We start from the raw sequence: 17,109 nt of genomic DNA, 5'->3' as shown, positions 1-17,109 counted from the left end.
TCCGTCCTCGTCAGTCTTTGAAATGAGATAAAAGTTTAAATGGAAAAATATTCTCAAATGAAATATTTTTTTCTACAAGTGTGCACTTTCAATTCTTTTTCCACGCGTCACTTTCTCAGAGAGTCTTTTCCACACTTCTCAGGAAATTAACTATTCTCAACTTTCGTCAGTGCTGTTTTATTTTCGAAAAAAATATATCTCTTCAATCTATTTCCATCTCATGGCATTTTTATAATATTTCAATATCACTTTATATCGTAATTATCATGTTTCTCTTATTATTTTCAGATATATAGGTACTAAGCCTCGAAAAAAAAACATTAATTTGAAAGAAGTGTTATTATATGGTATTTTCATGCTACGCCAATGCCTGAAGGCGTTCCAATGTTGCCAATTGAAGAAATAAAACATGCACTAAATACTAAGTCATAACACTCGTTAACCTATCAACCCAACGCCAACCTCAAAACTTTAATTGATTTGTTTATCAGTTTCTCTTGCGGTATAGAAGTTAGTGGAAATTTTAGTATTCATAACTTGTTGAATTCAATCATGAATACCTTAAATATTTTAAGTATAGCATCTTGTATTGTAGTCTTGGTTTTCGTACAACAAGGTAATATAATAAATATCCGTTAAAATTTGGGGTTCAGTCATCATTGAATTTTTTCACAGCTTTTTCCATAAAATGCTGGGACTGCAGATCTGATATTGACCCCAAATGTGCTGATCCATTCGATAACACAACATTTGCGATAACTGACTGTAGCACCCGCACACTAGATCACTTACCTGGACAGAAGGCCACTATGTGCAGGAAGATGAGACAAAAAGGTTTGACTCATTTCATAAGGCTTATTTCCTTCATAAATCATTATTAATTTGTAGTGGATGGTGTATGGAAATATGTGAGAAGCTGTGCTTTCCTAGGAGAACCAGGAATAGGAGGAGATGAAAGGTTTTGTCTGATGAGAACCGGGACATACAATATCTTCATGGAGTACTGTACCTGCAATACAAAAGATGGTTGCAATACCTCTAGTAGACTATCATTTAGCCCACTCCTTCCGATCCTAATATTTGCAGTATTGAATGCTTTTCGGTGAATATTTGGATCGATGGATTATAGGCTATAAGGTGAGGATTGTATATAAAAACTGTGAAAAGCAATATTGTTACAAAATTTGGTTACATAATTTTTTCTATGTAATAACTTTTTCTGGGTTTATAAGGGGTCTTTTTCAAGAGCAACAAATTTTGTGGATTTGATTTCAGAGGTCAATGATAAGATTTGAAAATAGAATCATATCATTGTAGTCGTAACCTCTGACTTTTAATGATCATTATTATTTCAGTGTTTTGCTGGGAACAACATTCCATCTGCTTAAATAGCATAACATTGTTTATTTATAATTTATTTGACATGAAACATTTTTGTCTGGGTTACTCATTAATTGAATCTCAAATAATAAGTTTTAAAGTTAAAATCTGTTCACTAAGGACTTACGAGAAATGTACTTCAAGAGTTTTTTTATGCATTTATATTAAAAATATTTCTGTTATTATCGCAGCTATTTTATGAACATTAGTTTTTAAATTATTATATTTTTTATTATTTTCTGGTAGCAGACTTATATTTGCAGTTGATTATTTTTTTATATATTTTTTAATATTGACAAATTCATACATTCCAATGTATATTGCTTATCTATAAATTTATAGTCTTTAAGATCCGTCCAATATTTTGATAACTTTATATGTATATTTATGATATAAAATACTTTTTAAGTAAGGACTTGTTTTCTTTCTTCTATATATGTATGTATAGAGTTGAACTCTGAAAGCCAACAGGCTTCCATTTTGTCTAAATGTCCATTATTTTCAAATTTTGAGCTTAGAGTGGCCTAAAACTCACTGATGAAGAATTTGAGATCGAAATCAATTCTGTACAGCCGTTCATCCTGTACACGATAACTATCAAATGGAATGTACTAGACTTCAAATTTTCAAGATCCATCTTGGTTTAGTTTATTAGCCAAAATCCATTGTTAGTAGTAGTTTTGGAGAAAGGAATGATTTGTAATGAATTTTTGCGGTTAATCCAGGGAGTTACAAAGTATACCAAGATTCAAGAAGATAGAAGTATGGAATTTCCATGGGCTGTGGAAAAATGTGTTCTGTAAGGAACATTTTTCCAAATAGTAGCACAATTTGAGTGCCCATTCAATTATTTTTTCAGTTTAGGAAATCTACGGAATAAAATAACATCCCAAAATCTATTAATGTGACTTTAATGCAAAATTTACAACATTGACATCTAAAGACTGAAAAAAATAAATTCTATTGTTCTTTCAAAGAAGACACATAAAACTATCGAAACCTAAAACCAAAATTCATCCAGCTTCTAAATGTTTAAGTGAACTTTAATACCCAAAAGGTTTTCTACAGGTTCTATTGACGCCGTATTTTTTTAGATTAAACTCTACTACTGACAGTCTCCATTGTGGTACAATACTCTATTATTGGTCAATAATTCAATATATGCAGTCTCTACTGAAAATATAACTTACTTAACTTAAACGCATGATTCATATAATTTTGGCTTTTTGATATTTTCTCATTTATTCTAGTTCACACTGAAATCAACATTCTATAAAATTTCTCTAAGGAACAGAAAGCAACTATTAATTAGGCTCTTTAAAACGATAATTACCCATCAGAACATTTTCGATTTTGATTTTCATTGGCAAATTACAAAATTCACAAAAATATACAGGCAGTGTCTCAAAAAAATTTCCTCTTGAAAAAATGGAATTCGATATTAGCCAATATTGTTTTTTTCCAAAATAATTTGAATGCACTAAGCCACAAGTTTTTTTTTATAATCTTGTAACAGTCAATTTCAAAATTATTATACAAAAACTTTGTTTTGAAAATATCCCAGAGAATATGAAATGAATGGCACTTATCAGAAATATGTATATACCCTTCTTGTTTTATAGGTTATATAGAGTTTATCAAGATGAGAACGATTTTCTTTTAAGGTTCATATTAGGATTATTACAAAAGCATAAGTCTACATTACACACTTATTGGAAGAAATATTCCTACATTTTAAGAGAAGCCATACTTCTCTTGATTAGGGGGTTAGTTGTAAGATTAAAAAGTGATGAGGTGTACAGTTTTTAAGATACATGCATAAAAGATTGAGAATATATACAAAATTTACAAAATTATTATTAGCATTCTAGAAGTCAAAAAGTAGAGCTAATATTTTAACATCCAGAAACACTCCTCATAACTATGGCTATATTTTTTTACAATTCATAAAAATAATGTTCAGTACCTATAGGTGTAAAAGTTTTACCTATTAATAATGTTTGTAAGTATATCGATAAGATATTTCAGTCTGAAATATTTGTCCTCTAAGAATTCAATAGTGTAGCAGGCTATCATTTAATTCAAATAAGTCATATGTATTTGACCTATTTGATGAAATTTATTGAATTTACAGCGAACTCGATTTACTACTGAGGTTGAAGTAACTACACTTAATCTACAGAATCTTTACAAATATTTAAAGTTTCGACCACGATGTTGTCATGTTCAGAAACAAAAATTTACTGGTAGAGCGTAGCTATTTCAACCAGTATTGGACAAATATATCAGTATACTGAGATCTTCTGAATGACCTTAAAAAATTTTTTTTTCGTAAATACATGTTGAAATACTGTTTTCCATAGTAATTATTTTTTTATTGGTTTTATTAAAAAAAAAGAATGTAGATAATGTGAGTATTAAGTAATTACGCTAAAGAAACTGAATATATTTGTTTGTATAATATTTACTAAGAATTTGTGGGTTATCAGAGTTTATGTACTTATTTCAATAAATTCAAGCATTCATCGGAAATTATAAAATCGAATAATTAGCTTAATTCCCGAATATTTTTGTCTTATTTAAACCTCAAATCGAAAACCAATAAAATTGAGATGTAATTTCTGCCAAGATTTTTCCTGATTGAAGAAGTTCTCTGAAATATGAAGTTTTTTAAGTTTTAGGGATGATTGAAACTTTATTGAATGGATGCTGTGTTTATATTGTACACTATACAGGTGAATCAATAATATATTCTATCAGCAGCTTATACAGGGTGAATCTTCGAATTATACATATATTTCATCTAGGCCGAATCGGAAAAAATGGTAAATGAAAAAAGTTTTCCTTTTGACCTCAAAAATCTACTGTTAAAATATATGTACAAGTCAAAGGCTCACTCTGTATATAATAATGTGTTTGGATTTTCAAAAATTAAAAATAACTATCTGAAATTTTGAGTGGATCTAAATTATGTGAATTAAGAAAGCAGAATTATAATGAAATGATATACAGTGGAGTATCTATAATATTCTGCTCTCCCTCTTTCACAAAAAATTCCATTTCAAACTAAATTTTTTGTGTTGCACGAGTGTATCGGATGTTAAAATTTAAGAAATAATGTTGTTAAAACTTTGAAGCAGATATTTACAAAGGCTGCTGGCATTACAAGCTATCCTAACATTTCTTAGCTTGGTGTTGGTACCAGTGAGATTACTGAACATGTTTGTTCAAGGAATATACATTGACATTAAGTTAACATCGAATTTCTTATGACCTTTATTGGATTCCACAAGAATCTCAATGAAATATACCTAAATATAAAAATTTTTACAGAGGATATTTGTTAACTGTCCTTTAAATGTCATTTGAATCTGTAAAACGAAATATAGGTTTTTTCTGTGGTGATGTTGGCAGCACTTTATGAATTTTTTGCTGAATTTACAACGTTATAATAGTATAGCAATTATATCATTCTTGTGTAAGTCAATTTTGGAAGAACTTTTACTTCAAAAAAGGGATGAGATGACACCTTTTGAATTGAATTAAAACAAATTACCTTAGTCAATACAGGAGTGTCATTCAATGGTTTTATTTCTAAAATGAAACTATACCTTGTTGAAACTTTTTTCAAAATTGTGCGAATGTATTTTTTTTACCCGTATTCTTTCAATTCCGACCGACAAACCTTCCAAAAATACATATTTCTTTCTTTTTTTCACGTTTTGAATTGACATGATATGTTCCTGAAATTGTCCAGTTAATTGAGAAAATTCGGAAATTCAAAAGTTTTTGAATTGTCTTCAATAAAGGCACTTTGAAATGGAATTACAATTTTAAAGGATTCATTTTGAAATTTGCTTGATTGCTTAATAGCCTTCAGAGTGTATGATGAAATAGAAAAAGCGATATTCTTAATTCCTCAATTTGATCAATAATTCGAAAATGTTCTTATCGATGGCGATCAACCAGTTTGGAATAGTGCACAAATCTTTTCTAACAATAAAAACAAATAAGAAAATATAGTAAAACATTTATAGAACAGTTATTATAGAATGTACAATAAAATAAATAGTTATTACAAGTAAATTTCTTCTTTACAACATTAAATGCATTAAGCTACAAAAAATTGCAACAATATAAATAAAAATTATAAATAACATTTCAATACTACAATAATCTAGAAATACATTGGTTGTCATGAGTAATATGCTTCATTTTTGTTTACTACACGATAACATACAAAACCGAATTGTATTAATCTTAAAAAATAGGGAGCTTAACAACGTCAATGGTGGGTCATACGATATTGCATTAAAGAATTTGAAACCTTCTTTAGCCTGTTTACAATTTGAGGCCTGTACCAGGTTTGGTCTGAAGGCATTCGATACCACTAATCTTCACTCGAATTACATCAGTCCTAGGTTTTAGTTACCGTTGGTATTACGAGTTATTATAGCATTGCGGTTGTTGGAATCTGTACCGTAGATTTTACCCGCCTTTTTTGCCATTGAGCCTAATAGTTCCTGTGATAGTTTGTGAGCAGATTTGAGGGAGGTGAGCCATTCTCTTAGGCCTATTTCATCCTGAAAATACATTTAGTTCACTGAAGAATACTTGAAGAGATACCTTAATGTAATATAATTAGTTTATACATAAATCTACCCACTCTAGATGGCGACACAGATATACATATCGATATATATATATAGCACAACAATTCAGTAGTTCAATTGAACTTCCCTCAGTTCATCCTATGATTGTTTACTGTGATGTCATTGTTTATGTTATGATTGTTAAAACTTCACTTAGTACTTTATATTTATGTAATCGTCTTTCATTTAGGGAGCAAGTTAGTTGTATTGTGCCAAGCTTCCACATCAAAATAGGTTAGTTGTGTGTAAGATACCCAAGATACCAACATAAATAAAATAAAATCGAAGTGGTATTATTTAAAGAATAATTTTATTCACCATGGGCCATTTATGTACCACTATGTCGACAAATTTCCGGGAGTAGTTCAAAGTAACAAAATCGTAACTTTTTTTGATCGTGTTTTTAGGAATTTATGTTAATTTACTTACGGGATTTGTAAGGATGATTTTTCCATCTTTTATCCGTGTAATGACTATACATTGCTCATTTTTTACTTGCACTAACTCTGAACTGACTTCATCAACTTGGTCCATGAAGACCATTTCAGGCTTGGCAGAGTCTGGATGCAATTCCAGTCTATTGGGATACAATTTTGCATATCTCATCTGCCAACTGGAATTCCAAGGTCCTCCTAATTTCTTTATATAGCCGTGAAGAATGCAGTCTGACTCTGCGATGAAAGCAAAAATATTATTTATTACGTACCCATTTTAATATATTCAATAATAAATATATTCAAATTCACGAATCAATTACCTTTTTCATCCAAGTCAAACAGTTTCTTCTGTTTAGCTTTCCTTTTATGTTCTGCCTTGTCAGCTTCGAAGTTTATGGTTTCAAAGACTGTTTCAGAAACCTCATTCTGCCACCTCTCTGATATAACTAACGGGAAGTTTTTGTACAATTCTTGATCCTGGTCGCCCAGCTGGAAAAACAAGACAAAATTTTACTCCAATACAAAAGAATGTTTATGAAATAAATAGCAATAAGATCATTGCAGTTGGTGTCGTGCTTTTGAAAAAGAAATATCATTATTCAATGAGACGTAGAAGGTCTAGGAAGTGACTAGTTTTATGATCAGAGTTTTCAACTTTATAGGGGATTATATTCTCAGAAATATCATAAGTTTGGCTATAGTACCACTATTATTATAAAAACAAAATTGGGGTTTATTACATTACCTCTCAGGAAAAAAAAGAATTCCAGACAATAGAAAATATTTGTTTATAATAAAATTATAGTTTATAATATTTTCAAATGGAAAAAATTACATTGGAGCAAGTGCATAGTTGAGATTTTTGAGTTTAGAAATTTTTTTCACATAACAATGTTGTACACTCAATTTAAAAATGATTTTTCCATATTTTAGTAGAATTCTTCTTTGATGTTGAATATATAATAATATGTCAGTAGTGTCAATGTTGAGATAATTATGACCATTCGCCGATGAAGGAAAATGAAACGATCAAATGCTCTTGGCTATTACCTTTATTCCTTTTGTGTCCTCCTCATCAAATGAACCAATATCAAAGGCATCTGCAGCATTAACTTCTCCCCTAGGTGGGATAAGTGGAGGCGTATACTTCTGAAGGTACACCTGCTGCCAATCGATACCAGCGAAAAAGGCATGTTCCTTCACCTCCTCGGCGCTAAAAGTGTTAAAATCAGCAACTTCGGTGTCTTTACGTCTCAATAAAACAAACTCACCTCCTGCCCTTGCAGCCTAACCTCTTATCCACGTCCCTCTGCAGCAAACCTTCCAACAAAGACTTCAGTTCTTTGCTGAACGCGTCTGGAAGCTCAACATTCTGAAAATTTGAGAGAAGCTGACAATGATCAGTTGATGAGTATTTTGTAACCCTATTAGACAGAATGAAATAATGTTTGTGCCTCAAGAAGCAGATGATGTAGCTGGTGATTGATGATTTCTCCTGAATCCACGAAAAAAGCTTGAAAAATCGTGGTTAGCCTATGTCGACAATCAAAAGAATGATATTAGTTAGTCCAAGCGACATGGGAGCCAAATAAATAAAAATGATAAGACGCCTAAAAAGCATTGTAGTTATTTTACAACAATCAGTTTTCTTCACAAGTCCAATTCCAATAATATGGAAAGAGAGGAGACAACTAGCTCTACAAGACTGCTCACCAATGGTGTGGAAAAGAAGAAGTAGACTTGTTACTGTATGTAAGAAACAATAAAAGTAGTTGCCATACCCAAAAGTTAGGATACTTTCTTATCAATGATAGTTCCTTCTTTTTTACACATGGATAAAGTTTTGCATAACAGAACGGATTTGAGGGTTCTAATCGACCAAATCATGTGTTTCAAAAAAGTAAAAACCACATTTTAAGCTCTCACACCAAAGAAGGTTTTCTAGTTGATCAGAATACTAACCGTAGTTAATGTCATTCTATCTATCTCGTGTTTATCTTTGGTTTTGTGCTGGCGAAATGGTGAGTGTCCTTTCAGTAATTTATAAAGCATACAGCCGAAGCTGAACCAATCCGCACTTGAGTCGTAGGCAGTGCCTTTCGATAATACCTCGGGGGCCATATAACCATGAGTACCTCTGTGGAAAATTAACACATTTTCGTTCTATTTTCCACAGTGTTGGAGCATGTACTTACACGCTTGCATGGGGTTTTTTCTTCGAAAAATCACAGGCTAATCCTAAATCGGATATTCTAACGTGTCCATGTTCGTCTAACAAAATATTTGCTGGTTTTAAATCTCTATATACAATATATCTTCCGTGCATGTGTTCCAAACCTGGAATCAAAAAGCATAAATACCCTAGAAATTGTTATCGGAATACAGGGTGGCCACTTTTTCAATGGGATTGTATTGGTAACTTTTAAACCATAAGAGTTAGAAGGTCGGTCAAATGGAGAAAAAGTTGCATGCATAGAAGCATTATCAAACAGTTGAAACAAATCGAGATTATCAGGGCCGGTTATTGAGATATCATAAAAAAGTAAATTCTGTCATTTTGATTTTTCTTTTTTTCCCACTTTATTTCAAATATTATCAAAAAATGTTACAGGAATTTTTTATTCGAAAATAAATTGTTCTCAATTTGACGTAATCAGATTTCGTATCCAACGTGTCGTGCTCTCTGGGCCACCCTAACCTCATTTTTTTCAATACGGACCTGTATATTTTATGACACTTTTCGAAATAACTTTTAACGCTGAATTCAACGATATATCATACAATGTCATTCAAAGTTGATTTTCAGGTGATTTTGACCCTTATCCAATTTTCTTTGGGTCGGATCTGTAGTGAATGCAATTTATTAAAAACTACTGTTAATAAAATAGTCAAGAGACGCGACAATGATTTTAAGTTTAAATACCAAGCCTTGCAAAACTTATATCGTAATGATATCAAAATAAAGTTCGATTCTGTAATTTGTTTTAACGGAACAAATGACAAATCCAACAATAGCGATTTCTCGCGAGAAGATTGAGAATGTATTGGAAGGTATTCAAGAAGACGAAATAAGCAAATGTATAAGAAGTATGGGTTCCAGAACCTTTAAGAGCATTTTACAAAATGGTGAACATTTCGAACACTTACTACATTCATTTTCATTTACTTTCGAATAATCATTCGATTTTTCTTTCATTAAATGATAATTCGTTTAATTATTATGAATTGAAATATGTAAATAATTATTACTTGTTGCTTGATTTGATTCTGATATGTTCCATTTAGTTCAAGATGAGTAAGTTGATTTTCTCATCGAAATGTACCTATTGCATGTTGTTAATTAAACTAAAGGTACCTAAATGTAATACAGATCCAACCCAAAGAAATTTGGATAAGGGTCAAAATCATCTGAAAATCAATTTGAATGACATTGTATGATATATCGTTGAATTCAGCGTTAAAAGTTATTTCGAAAAGTGTCATAAAATATACAGGTCCGTATTGACAGAATTTACTTTTCTTATGATATCTCAATAACCGACCCTGATAATCTCGATTTGTTTGAACTGCTTGATATAATGCTTCTATGCATGCAACTTTTTCACCATTTGAGCGACCTTCTAACTCTTATGGTTCAAAAGTTACCAATACAATCCCATTGAAAAAGTGGCCACCCTGTATATGAAAAGAATAGTTTTTAATGATTTATTGCAAGGACTTTTTTATATCATTTATATTATTTTTACATACTTCCAATTTATGAATTCCTCATTCATTTGCTTCGTGTACCAGATAAAATAAAAATAAATAAAGGGTGTATTCACAAGAGTGGAAGATTTGAATGTATGATAAAACATGGCTCTCTACAGCGAAGCATTGTAATATTTATTGGGTTATAAAGTAGACGTATGGGAATTATAATTATTCACAAGGGTGGGTTTTTGAAAACTTTCCATTGACACGTTCCGATATTGATGAAATTTTGATATTGGGATTGGCGTTGAGCCAGAGCTGCTGGCGTAGGAATTTCAACGAGTAAAATGAACAAAGGAGCTTTGTGCTACATCACTCGTCAGAGATTTCTGATATTGAATGCTACAGTTTTGCCTCGAATGTTGAAATGGAGAAGAAATGAAGAGAAAAGCACTAACATGAAGTTAGAAGCTTTTGAGTGCTTTATAATCAGATTTATTTATGAAATAATGTACTGATCGCCCAACTGCAAGCATTTTCGTAATCTACATAGTCCAATCAATCAATAAAATGATAAAATATTCCCATGAAGGCATTTTTATTTTTCAAAAAATTTTCAAAGGGTCAGGTATAGAAAATTTTACGAAAATTTTTAGACAAAAATTTTTCAGGTGAGATCGAAATTCGACTAATCAGAGAACGTCAATTATGGCACCGCTAACCAATTCTACGTAGAGCTCCCGGTATTGAGGAAATTTGAACTCGAAATTTTGAAAAAAATTGAATTTGCCTCTAAAAATCCTTATATCTCCTGAAATATTCGTCACAGACCCCTTAAATAAAAACGTTTTTCAAACTTCAAGTTCCGCTCTAAAACATAGTGAGGTTTCGAGTGCGTAGCCCATGTCCAGAAGAAGTGGCCGCTTCGGGAAAATTATCAATTTTTTCTTTGAAAATTTCAGATTTTTGCCTATAATTTATGGAATAATGTACTGATCGCCCAACTGCAAGCATTTTCGTAATCTACATAGTCGAATAGGTGAAATCGGAGTACAATTCTTGTTTTTCAAGGATTTAATCGGTGGCATTCTTTTATCAACGATGTTTACCAATTGCCATATGCCACCTATCTATCTATCATGACTAAGATGTCTAAAATACTGGTGAGTTCACCGATTAGATCTTGTTTAAGATAATTCTGGCGATTCTGTTCGGCATGGGTCCCTTTTCCCTATTCTTCCTTTAGGTGGCGCGATACAAAGAATTGACCAATCAACGACATCATTTTGAAATTTTCATTTGTTCTGTCAAAATACGTTGATTATTGTTGATTTAACCTCAAAACAAGACATTGACAGAAAAAGACATGAGCGCCATAGGATACAATGCGGAAATCAAGTGAAAAGGGACCAATACCATTAAAGTACAATAAGTCTGGTCCCTTATTTAAAGGTTTTTCAAGACTAAGTGAGCACACCAGTGTTTTAGACATCTTAGTCATGACGAACCAATATCAGTTGATTATGACAGTCAAAATAGCGCACAAATCAAATCTTGCACTCTTTTTGGACGTCATGTGTTTGTACCGATTATGTACTCATAACAAGGCGAATAAAGATGACTGAGGCTATTACACTTGCCAGAAAGGGAACACGAAAACTTTTCAATGGCTAAGAACCTTTCTGTTTTCAGAGAATGATAAGGAGAAACTTGCCATTTCAGGAACTGAAACAGCTCTGAATGAGAGGCTCAGTACGCCCGAAGGTTGCAGTGCTAGGTGAACCCTTAGTCGTAATCAGTCAGTACAGTAGATGATTGCTTACAACTTCGTGTGAACGAGCCTTAACACGGCTATGGGTTGAATAAAGAAGAAACTCGTATAATCTCTTAAATACTCCGCAGAAAAAACCTTAAAACGAACGGAAACACCATTTACTCACCCAAAATGACCTCGGCAGCATAAAACTTCATCTCGGCCTCGTTGAAGACGCCATGTTGGCTCAGATGGTAATGCAGATCGCCGCCGTTCATGAGGTCCAGTATGAAACACAGCTTGTCCGGCGTATGAAATGCATACGTCATACAAACTATGAATGGGCAGTCTTGACCTGTACTAACTAGGGAGAGCATTATCCTCTCGTTCAGTGCCAGGGTCTCCCCCTGTTTCATTTTTATCCTCTTCTTATCTAGACATTTCATGGCGTACATCTTTCCCGTGTCGGCCTTCCGGCAGCCGTACACCTCGCCGAAACCCCCCCTCCCTATTATCCTGTGGACACTGAAGTCGTTCATGGTTAGCTGGAAGTGAAACAAAATTTAGATGATTTGTTAATTTTTGTTTTTATCTTCTCCAATAGATAATTTGGTGGCGACTCATTTAAAAACCGTAAGATGGCGCCACAGGTTGCCTTATACTCGGTAGTACGACACCATTTGGGTTATAAACCCAATCGTTCTATCGCAAAGTCATACTCTCATACGGGCTGCTCCTAAATCGAAAAAAGTCCCAAAAACATGGGCCTGCAGCGCCTAGATTGCGAGATATAAGGTGTTATCGTGATGATTATTCCAGTTGATCGAATCTTTATCAACCTTCGCTAGAGATTGGGTAATTAATTACCAAAACTCATAATAAATTTATACTGGTGGGATTTTTACGATAATTTAGATTTTCTTGAGGCTCTCGGGAGAATTATCTGGATTTTTTTCCTGAAATCGGTGTAATATATGAAAAACTGCAAGAAACTAAAAATGTTTGTACAAAATTAATGTTTCTTTTTAAAATATCTCAAACTGCCAATGATACACCAAAAAAATGTAACTGAGAATGTGAACTTAGCTGCCAGCAGTAACATGCGAGTAGTAAGTGTTTGAATCTTTGTTCCCGGCCACTCTAGAATCGAAGGAAACTAAGAGGGGCAAATACATTTGCAGAAAGGAAGCACAAACTATGTCTTTATCGGACAAAGTATGCAACGCCATTGTTAGCCAACACAAAAAATGCTTTGCACCAAAAACTTGAAGGAGTAAGGATCTTAAATCTTCTCAAAACCTTCTAAGATATCGGAATTGTTAGAACGCTGAATCTAAAGGGTGAACTGCAGATGCTGCAATGGGGGGAACAGCTCTTATGGGGGACATAACAGACCCTAGATTCTGATTCAAGAGGGTTCCTCCTCTGCACATAATCTGAACTCGTCGTTTTCTGCTAGACCCATTCTCATGAGGTGCTTGTTGAGGTTACAATACCCTGTAAGGAATCCGGTGACAAGGTGAAGTATATTCTTGTTAAGATCCAGAAACTTTTTAGATCTCGCAGTGTCAATATTTAAGGAAACTTTTTGGAATGATCCAACCCAGGAAGATTCCGCCAGAGTGTTTCTCTTTCGGTTTTTTCCTTCTCCTGAAACTCTTTCTTGTAGGTTCATTTGCCTTTACCACAAAAAGGTTCTGGGCTAATGAAAAGAGTTTGTGCACCTTATCTGGCAAGTGTGTTGGCTTCTTCATTTCCTTAAATTCTCCAGTGCATGGGAACCCTGACTAAAAAGACCTTGTTATTCTTACCTACTTCATTGAGTTTTCTCCGGCACTCCAATACTATCTTAGAATCGATGATATGTGAACTCAATGCTTTGTTTGCATCCTGACTATCAGAATTTATCATAATAGGCCCTAACATCGAGGTGCAATGTAACTCTTTGCAGAGTTATTAATAGGATGATAGTATTTACGACAGCGCGCAGCTGGCAGCTAAGTTCACACTGTCAGTTACATCAAATTAACCGGAGGTAAAAAGAACTGTCTCCAAGTATAATTCAAATAAATTACGAGTTTCGGAACGAATTCTAATCCATTTTCTGCTAGTAACTAAGGGTAATGCTAGCAATTTTCGCCAGTAAATTGGCAAAACTATAGTTGACCCGACCCGGTCCACGGCGACCGAACAGTCGCTTCGCAGAATTCCCAAACCAGACAGTTTTAACGACTCCGCGCGCGCGTTCAATTCACAGCGGAGTAGAGCGGGTAGAGGTACGCTTCCCGGAACTCAGGGATTAGATAACAGTAAATTTTCATTAAATCCCTCCCTCAAGGTGCTCTCGACGCGTCGGAATTTCGAGCGAAATTCATTAATTTCACTTCATATATTACTGGCAATTTGGGGATATCGAAACCGTGTACATTATACGAGATTGGGGAGGAAGCTTTGGCGTTTGGCTTGGATAGTCGAAATTTCTGGATTATGAGGGAGTTACGGGATTTGTTGCGTTCGAATTGGTGCTGTGTGGATTACGGACTTTGGTTTATGCTACATGTTAATTTTTAACCGACTGCGGCACGGCAACAGTTACTTTAAGTGACTTAAGATGACAACATCGTTGTTGGATGTTCGTTGAACGCTAATAAAGATTTGAGTGTCGTTATAACAACTTCAGTATAATATTATGTACACTGTGTGAACCCTAAAAAAACTCTTCATTTAACATATACACGAACAATTTCAAGTGTATCTGAAATATAAGATTTTTTCAGATATTGTTATAGAATTTTTTTAAGGTTCTGATGCTGCAACCCACGAAAAAATTAGTACAAAATTTGAAATTGGTATTCAATATCTGCACGCAGAATCTGAACACTGTCGGATTTGTTTTGAAACAGATGAAATGTTAAGTTTACAGAGTGTATCTAAATTTGAGTTGCAGAAAAAGATGAGAGCTAATTTTAAGAAAAAAAAATCTTATAAGCATGGGCCCTCAAAAACTTTTTTTTTTGAGATACAGGATGTTTCTTGTAGTCCTTCTTGTGATGATTATATCAGTTTATCGAATCTTTATTAATCTTCGCTACAGATTGGGTGAATAAGTACCAAAACTTATAAGTAATTCATACATCACAGCTTACTTACTGGATCTTTAAAATTATTTGGATTTTCCTGAGGATCACTAGAGAATTACTTGATATTTTTCTCGAAATCAGTAGCAGATACGACCAAACTACGAGACACCAACAAGTCTAGAATTGGACAAAAGTTTCATTCCATGTTTTCTAAACTACCAGTGGTCTACCAAAAAAAGTTCTGGGTAAAATAAGCTGGCACTGTTCCAGAAAAAAATTCACCCTGTAGATTCGCATTCAAAATTTGCATATTACATGATTAAAACTTCAAATTGAAATATTTATGCCAAATTTAAGTTGAATATCTTGTGAAGAGAAGGTTCTTTTAGAAAAAAATTAAAAAATAAAACAAACTTTGACACCCTGTATTAATTAGGGAAGCGTTTGCGGGCCCATGTTTTTAATTTTTTTTTCGTAAAATGATCCGATGAATCTGTTATTTTCGTTTGTACCTCCAATTTAGGAATATTTTCTTAATACTCTTCTCGAATTTTCTGTAACTCGAAAATAAAGACATTATAGGTTATGGGCGATCTCTTTCGGTGAACGAGCGCTCTAAAAAAGGTTGAAAATTATTTCCAAATCGTTTTATCGGCGGTGATATAAATTTAGAGCAACACCACAAGCTTATCTAGCTTCGACGATGAAATATTTCACATTTTTTCTATTCGTTAGAGAACTGAAACTTTTCATAAGAACAGAAAAACTCACCTGAATATTTAGTTCTAAATTTTTCCATTGGCAAAACCTAGTATATTTATCACTGAAACAAATTTCCGATCACTAACTTTGATTTTGATTGAAAAGTTATCGCTTTACCTTTCTAAAAATTGCTTGAAGGGTTCATCCCTTAAATGGTTGTATATTTCTTCTATGTAAGGCTGAAAGAAATTTATTAATCAATAGGATAAGAGAAAAAAAATGAATATTTTCCTATGTTCAAGACGCCCAATATTTGAAATGTCACTGGTGAACAAATTTGGAAAACAAATTGGGTGTTCAAGCAGTTGTAAGAGCAATTTTACAAATTTGGCCATGGTTTTCATCGATTTGTGACAAGGAACATCGCCTTAGGGAAAGAGAACTCTAGTTGAAAATTGTCACAATGAAAATACGTCGCGAAAAAACGGCTTAGAAATTTATGCCGAACCATAGAATACTATAACAAGGCGTTTTATCACGACGAACTCTGCAAGACTATGATTGAATCAGATACAGAGGGAAATTCGTCGCACAAAAACGTCTTAACATACCATAGAGTATTATTTATCATAGATTATGACAAATTCTTTGCGTTTCTTTCCGAAAAACGTTGCTGTTTTATGTGACAACTTCGATTATGATAAGGAAAATAACTATTATCACAAGTCATAATAATAACAAATACTCTGAATACGTGAAGAAGAATTATATCAAAAAATCAAATAACTCAAAAAAATTAAGTACTAATTGGCAATAAAACTAATTGAAATGAACAAAAGTTTTCTTCAAAACATAATGAATAATGAAAAGATATCTTTTGTTATAATGCTTATATGTATATCAATAATGAGTGTAGCGAGTCAATTATTATAAACATGTCTTTACCTCAAATAGGTTTGGAGGTACATCGTTCTTGATTATATGCCTTTGAACATGCTGTAAACATTCTGGGTTGTAGTCCTATAAAAAAAAAGAAAAATGCAATGAATTTTCAGCATATATCTACACAAAGCATAAAACGTAAGAATGATTCATTCCACGCAAATAAAACTAATCTTTCAAAGAAAAACCAAGTCTGGTAGAATGTAAGACGGTCTCTGCGAGATAAAAGTCTGCAAAAACTTCTCCAGATAACCAGAGAAGCATTCTGCTAGAATGGAAGCGGTCAAGATACATTTCCTTCACACAAAAAGACATGATGGTAATCTTACGTGGGTTCTCGCCAAGAGTTCTTTCATAATAAAGTTGTCATAGATATCCCTTGCATGTTTCATTCTTTCCTCCTGACATTCCAATTTCTCGTAAGTTTTAATCTGGAACAAAAAGAAATATTTCAGTTGGGGGAAACAGGG

General features: G+C 33.1%; 2 protein-coding genes across 3 annotated transcripts in view; one reads left to right on the top strand and one right to left on the bottom strand.

Annotated features, from left to right (window-relative positions):
* The first annotated feature begins 450 nt into the window (after positions 1–450).
* Positions 451–1,792, top strand: LOC123681723. Its single transcript, XM_045619976.1, has 3 exons — positions 451–616; positions 676–834; positions 889–1,792. Exons 1-3 carry the CDS (start codon positions 553–555, stop codon positions 1,104–1,106), a joined length of 441 nt encoding a protein of 146 aa, XP_045475932.1. The 5' UTR covers positions 451–552; the 3' UTR covers positions 1,107–1,792.
* A 482-nt stretch (positions 1,793–2,274) lies between these two features.
* The window catches only part of LOC123681722 (G protein-coupled receptor kinase 1), a 134,886-nt gene continuing 120,051 nt past the window's right edge, over positions 2,275–17,109 (bottom strand). The window contains exons 4-15 of one of the 2 annotated variants that reach the window (XM_045619974.1): positions 16,969–17,070; positions 16,643–16,717; positions 15,875–15,936; positions 15,767–15,818; positions 12,103–12,460; positions 8,665–8,806; positions 8,432–8,606; positions 7,741–7,859; positions 7,520–7,682; positions 6,790–6,958; positions 6,462–6,703; positions 2,275–5,963 (exon numbers count right to left, since the gene is read on the bottom strand). In XM_045619974.1, coding sequence (XP_045475930.1) covers positions 5,805–5,963; positions 6,462–6,703; positions 6,790–6,958; positions 7,520–7,682; positions 7,741–7,859; positions 8,432–8,606; positions 8,665–8,806; positions 12,103–12,460; positions 15,767–15,818; positions 15,875–15,936; positions 16,643–16,717; positions 16,969–17,070 — 1,818 coding nt within the window. In that variant the 3' untranslated portion in view covers positions 2,275–5,804. The remainder of the gene's footprint in view (positions 5,964–6,461; positions 6,704–6,789; positions 6,959–7,519; positions 7,683–7,740; positions 7,860–8,431; positions 8,607–8,664; positions 8,807–12,102; positions 12,461–15,766; positions 15,819–15,874; positions 15,937–16,642; positions 16,718–16,968; positions 17,071–17,109) is intronic. The other variant, XM_045619975.1, reaches the window with a different exon arrangement.

Source organism: Harmonia axyridis, chromosome 6, assembly GCF_914767665.1.
Source record: "Harmonia axyridis chromosome 6, icHarAxyr1.1, whole genome shotgun sequence".
In the NCBI taxonomy this organism is placed as follows: domain Eukaryota; kingdom Metazoa; phylum Arthropoda; class Insecta; order Coleoptera; family Coccinellidae; genus Harmonia; species Harmonia axyridis.
Note: the sequence above shows the minus strand (reverse complement) of the source record. Positions and strands in the feature narration are given on the sequence as shown.